Here is a 6,113-nt window from a genome sequence, read left to right as displayed (position 1 = left end):
TGCTGAACCAGCATGACCAGCGTAACCTTGTCTTCGCAGGTTGTACGGTGGGATGAACTACCGGCGGCTGGGCGGAGGAGTGGGCGTGATCAAAATGACACACTGTGAATCCCATATATGGTAAGCATCAAGAGGGAGGGAGACCCCTTGGTTCCCATTCCTTGAAAAACCGAAGAGACTTGTTGACACTGGACCTCTTTGCAGCTCTGGCATGCACGGTCTAGATCCAATGTAACTCTTTGCCGGTGACTCTTTCTATGGACCTATAAAAATGACTTCTGTGAGAGTGTGCCCAATGGGAGACCGCGTTGTCAGACTCCAGGGAACCACTGGACAAAAGTAGAAGTGTTGCTTATGTCCGTATTTTTTCTAAATAGTTACATTTTTTAATAAACCAAACTGTAAAAGTTATTGTAGCATAAACGATGCTGATGCAGAGGCTACATGCTATACTGGGAGTCTGGCAGGGAGGGAGGGTTTCCTGCTTTCCCTCCTGCTGCGTGAGCGGTGGATGTGGCAGCTGCGTGGAAACCGATACAGAAAACATTGCTTTTGCCTTATTTACAGAGAGCTTCAAAAAAAGTACTTGACCTGCAAGGTGCCACCTTTGCACAGAAGCTTTTCTGTGCGCGGAGTATATTTATTTTTTCATTTAATTTGTATCATGTATTTTCTTTGTATTGTTCACAGCGATAATTCCAGCTTTTTATATTCATGTGTGCACATATATATGTGTATTTTATATATATATGTATATGTGCCTGTGTGGTTTGAGTTTTGACAAGCTGGTGGTTAGGGCAGGGCTATGTCCTGCCAGCTCTTGTGGTTCCAACCCTTGTGGTATGTTTTAGGGTCTCTTAGAGTACAGGAGAGCTATGAGGATGGGTGCCCCAAGTATCTTTTCAGTCTTGCTGGAGGCAAGAAGTAGAACTGGAATTCTCATCTATCAGCCGAGTCAGTGAAGTGCCCAGGAAGGGTGAGAGTGAAAAGGAATTCATATGATGCCTTTTTACTGTACGGTGTATGGTACAAACGTCCAGCTTTTGTCTCTCCCCTCCGCTGTGTATAAACTTAGAAACAACTAAACTAGTTGCTGCTTATTTACAAGCCTTTTTTTCTCAAGTTGCCTGTTCGATACCAGTTCTTGTCTGAAGCGGGGATGCAGGTATCATCTGTTCGTTCTGACTAGCCTAGATCAACACTCTCCTCTCAGGTTCTTGGTAGAACGACAGACCCGCAGTCAGCTCCTGCTGCAAAAAGCTTAGACCAGCATCATCTTACCGGCCCTCCTGCCTTTTGTCTGTCTTTAGAGCTCCTGTTGTAGAACAGTGACCACGATGAGGCGGTACCCTCCCTTTTTTTATGCACTTTGCCTGTGTTTAGAACAGGGAAAGGTAGGAGGTTCGGTAAAGAGTTTGGAGGGGAGCAACGGTTTGCTGTAGCTGTCATGTCTCAGTGTGTGTCTGCGGAGGCACCCAGGGAAGGGGGGAGAGGAAGGAGGAACTCCAGACTCAAAGGTTCCAAGTTGCTTGTACTGTAATTTTTATCTAGTATGAACGAATGACCTTTTGCACCTGATAACAACTTCGGACCTTACTAAATCTGGCTTTAAAAGAGGACAGTAAGATCTAGAGATGAGGAAAGCAGTGCTGACATCTTATGTTTTTAACTTCATGGTTGGATTCATGTAACTCCAATTTTAATGTGCTTGAACATAGTAAAAATTACACTACAGTAATAAATGGGTCATTAAAACTTTTTTAAAAGCCCCTTTTTCCCCTTAAGGTTGGTATTCTTGTGTTTACATATGAAGATCATTTGCACCTTTACAAGGAAAACAAGTATTCTGTAAACAAATGTTTACATGTATCATTTATGCTTTTTTCTAGCATGAGTAACTTGTATAAATAGTGCTATCTTAATAAATTTCTTCTACGCTGATCTTCGTTTGTTCCTTTGGGTGTAGGCGGTGGATGACGCTTTTGTGTAGTTTGTGCAGACACAGATGCTGTTAAGTGCTTTTTCAGGTACTAGTCCAAGTAAAACTGGCTTAAATCCTTGCAGTTTGGTGTTACCCTCCGTTGCTTAGAAGCTCATCGTTCAGAACCAGCTTTTTCTGGAAGAAGGCATCTACACCGGCTGATGAGATCAAGCTCTGCTCACTTAACTGCAGTTGTCAGTGAGGGCTATACCCCCCTTAACAGATAAAAAGAAAGGAACTTTCCATCCCAGTGATACAGCATGGCTGGCTGCAGCAGACCCCGCACACGCTCCTCTGGAGTTCCACATGCTATTAGTCTGTGTTCTTAAGGCAAGCAAGAGGTTAAAAGAGGCTATAAAAAATTTATTGTTTTAGAGATTATTTATGCCAATTATTTTGAAAGCTGAGCATTAAACACTAAGTCCTGTTTCTAAATCAAATACTCCTACTTTACTCAGTGTTCCTCTGAATTGCAGTTGTTTAAGATGTGTCATAAAAGGAAACGAAAGCACCAGAAGGGATAGTTTAAATAGCTGCTGAGCTGTCAAGACCTTCAGAAGGGTGTTTAGCTGCTAAGAGTTACTGCTTGAGTCCCTCTTCAACTAGTAAACAAAAACTAAAAACAAGTGTGTGTTGCTTTGGCTAATTCTGGAAACAGATTATTAAAAGTAGATTAGGAACTAGGCCTGAGACTGTGTCATGTTGGCAGTTACATGTTTGTGTGGCTGGTTCAGCTCCCTGTTGCTGGGGAGAAGAATGAAGAATGTTTTTAGTGACAGTTAACAACTAAATCCTGAAATTATGTGGTTGGGCAAAGAGAGGAAAACCTGTGTCCCTGCTTAGGAAGGTCACAGCACAAACTCCTCAGACCTTAGAGATGCTGCACACATGTGAAGCCATTACAAGTGAGTTGCATAGGAAACCAGACTTCAAATTTTGCTGCTCACAGAATTATTTAATAGGTAACAATTAGTAGCTACAGTTAGAAATAAGCACCATACAAGTAAATCTTGCATTTACTTCACTAAAGACCAACCTATTGGCAAAAAGACAGCAAATATTGTGTTTATTTAGTTCTGTAATACAAAAATCGTGAGGTTTAGCATGCCCTTACTCTGCTTCCTTCCTGCTCATTTATGGTACGGCCAGGCACTGGGCACTAGCTCTCTGAACTCCCACCTGCTCTAGAAGGGAGAGATCTAGTTTAAAATTTTAGCTCCCATAGCTCTAACCCCAAGATGACAAACAGCAGGCGAAGCACAGTAAATACCTACCTTACCCACAGCCCTCCTATGCATTAACTTGGTGAGAGGACCAACAGGCCGGACGTACAAGGCAGTTGTCAGGCTCGTGCTGCTTGCCTCAGCCCAGCTGGGACATAAGTGAACACTTCATGACCATTACCAACTGGCTAGAAAGAAACTTAGAAACCTGGATTTTCTGCCCTGGGTTGCAGAGCATGCACCTTTCTCAGGCGTGCTTGACTTTGCAGTTAGCCTGGCCCAAGAGTGGTCACAGTTTCTCCAAGGCTAAGGTCTGTGTAGCTTAGGCGACCTAGTTAGGTGCAAACCAGCTTGTTATTTGAAACAGCAGAAATACTCATCAATAAGTTGCATCCAAGAATTTGCCAAGTTTATCTCCTGGTGTCTCCACTTCAGTGAGAGTAACTATGATAAAGGTGCTTAAGCAGCTATGAGAAGTTTGTACTGCCGCCCTGCTTTAGGGCAAAACGTCTGCTTGTCTTTGCTGCGCACGATGAATTACAGCCAGTTAGGGAGTTGAGTGCAGGAGTTACAGCCAGCATGAAAAGGCGCAGCAGGAGTGAGTTTCCAGTCGGTTTCTCAGCACACAGCTTCCAACAGTCAGCCTTTCCAGCGTGAAGATCTGCTGAAGTGACCCTCACTGTATCTGCGAGATCGCTAGTTCTGTCAGTAGCGTCAGCACTCCAGTTAGGTACTGGCTTTGTAGAAACTGCAAGGAGGAAAAAGCAAGCACGTCAGAACAAAAATTGCAGTAGCCAGATTTCTGCACCCTTGAAGGGTTGGGAACCAACTACCCAGTGTTTGGTGTGATTTGTCAGCTTCTCTTTGTTCACAAGGGACCTTTGTTCCAGTTTTGGACACAGAAAAAGCACGCGGCTACGCGCTGCTCCTTTCAGCGCCCTCTGACTTCGCTCCTGTCCCATGTGAGGAGTACCACCTAGGAAACACCCTCCTCCTACTGCAGCTTTTTGGCAGGTGGGAATCCCAGCACTTCAGCTCCTCCAGGAAGGAGACTCTGCCAGTCTCCTTGAATACCCCTGTTTTCCCATACTGAGTGGGTCTGCCATGAACCCATCATCCCCAGTGTGGAGGAGCCAGAACAGTGTGGAGTTCACCCGACACACGTTCCAGAAGAGGACCATTCCTCAGGACGCCTGTTCAGCTGACTATCCCTTGTGTTTACTTACCTGCAACATAAAAAGTTGTGTCACCCCCTTTTAAACTACTGCAGGTAAAACCAAGTGACAGAACACTAACATTTAGCGGTTTGTGGTCTTCCTAGCAAAGGCTGAAATTGTTGAGGTGCTTCCCAGCGGAGCTGCTTTCCTTTTGTTGGACGAACTCATGCCGCAGGAAGGAGGTGCATGAGCGGAGTCCCAGCCGCGGCCTCCAGCGTTCCCTCTGTACCCAGACAGCGAAGACATCACATCACAGACTGACTGGACTTAAGCGCACTTCCACAAAGTGCGCTCTAACTCAGAAGAGCCTAGTGTGTTGCCCGAAGAAACACCAGGAAGGATTAATCCTCCGTGGGTTTAGAGGATGCTGTAGGTACCTCTGTATAGGAAGACCCGCAGGGTTACAAGGGAAGGAGTTTTAAGCAAGGTTTGACTCTTTGAGATGACCTGTTGTCTCACGGCTCAGCCACACACCAATTAACCTAGCAGGTTAGTTGTACTTGTCTTCTGCCCGTGTCTGAGTAACTGCGATACTAGAAAGCTAATGAAAAACAGGTTTGGGATTTTTCAAGCCCAAGTTTTCACCAACAGGCCAAGAAACTTCCCTGTTTGTACCGCGGCTAATACACCCATTTCTGGCCCAAGACCAGGGTTAGTAGCTGCTACAGCACAGTAGTAAAATACTACTGGTAGCTGCTGACTCCAGAACTAATCACATTTAATAAAAGCTGAGAGTTTTACAGCTGCCTGTAGGAAATTACGCATGAGAAACGTGAAACCTTCAGAGTAAGGTGTTTCTAGACAGACACAACTGTTTTATTTGTCCAGCGTTCCTCAGGTCAAGATGCTATTTAAAGCCTCACCTTTATGATCCCATCGCAGTGTGCTGAGGCAATTGCTGTGGAAACTTTCACCAGTTTGGTAGCTGACAAGTGGATCTTAAAGTGTCTGTGGAAGTGAGAGTACAGGCAGTCCATAAAGACATCCACTTCTTCCTGAGTGATCTCTCCTGGAGTTTTCTGGACTGTGTCCCACAGGGCTTTTGCATCCTCTGGATGGATGGCGTAGGAAATGTCCAGAGGGTGGGGCAGGCAGGGGACAGAGAAAACGAGTTCCGTGGGAGATGCAGTTTTGTCCACTTTGCATCCAGTCCACATGGCTGCCATCCAGCTGAGATTGAGAGGGCTGAGGGCTAAACGGCGGAAGCAGCAGTCAAAAGTCTTCTGGAACCAGCTTCCAACGATGGATGTGTAGCTCTCCGCCCCATTAGCAAGAAACAGAGGTAAGCAAGTGAAATCCTCTGGCACGTTGTCGGAAAGATCATCTCCAGACACGCAGCAGAACCAGCCTGACCATAGCAGTTTCTCTTCTGAGTTCTTTGGGAAAGCAGGTGATCTCGAAGAAAGCTGGGATGGGGAAAAGAAGCATTTGAATGCTATAAAGCAAGTTGAAGGGTTGGGGGGTTTTTTTAGTAAAAAAAAAAATGGGGTTTGTTTTATAATTTCAAGTGTTTGCTGGAAGTTTTTTTCTGTGGACTCTGCATGCAACACCATCTTCTGCAAAGGTCATACAGTTACTGAGTCCATCTGTTACATCCCTAAAAGATGCACAGAATTCTGCTGGAAACAGCAGGAGAAGCACTTCGTACATTCAGGCCCTGAGGTCTGAGCTCATGCTGCTTAATTCGGAAGA

At 45.2% G+C, this 6,113-nt stretch overlaps 2 protein-coding genes across 2 annotated transcripts in view; one reads left to right on the top strand and one right to left on the bottom strand.

The window, feature by feature from the left end:
* Positions 1-235, top strand: part of KLHL20 (kelch-like family member 20) — a gene marked incomplete at its 5' end in the record, with an annotated part of 4,724 nt that extends 4,489 nt beyond the window's left edge. The window contains 2 exons of the mRNA XM_010130958.1: positions 40-120; positions 205-235. Of these exons, the coding sequence (XP_010129260.1) occupies positions 40-120; positions 205-235 (112 nt within the window). The remainder of the gene's footprint in view (positions 1-39; positions 121-204) is intronic.
* A 3,645-nt stretch (positions 236-3,880) lies between these two features.
* The window catches only part of CENPL (centromere protein L), a gene marked incomplete at its 5' end in the record, with an annotated part of 2,799 nt that continues 566 nt past the window's right edge, over positions 3,881-6,113 (bottom strand). Inside the window, 2 exons of the mRNA XM_010130946.1 lie at positions 3,881-3,952; positions 5,285-5,827. Coding sequence (XP_010129248.1) covers positions 3,881-3,952; positions 5,285-5,827 — 615 coding nt within the window. The remainder of the gene's footprint in view (positions 3,953-5,284; positions 5,828-6,113) is intronic.

The sequence above is a fragment of the Buceros rhinoceros genome, unplaced genomic scaffold (assembly GCF_000710305.1).
Source record: "Buceros rhinoceros silvestris isolate BGI_N320 unplaced genomic scaffold, ASM71030v1 scaffold45160, whole genome shotgun sequence".
Classification (NCBI taxonomy): Eukaryota; Metazoa; Chordata; class Aves; order Bucerotiformes; family Bucerotidae; genus Buceros; species Buceros rhinoceros.
This window is presented reverse-complemented; position numbering and strand designations above follow the sequence as displayed.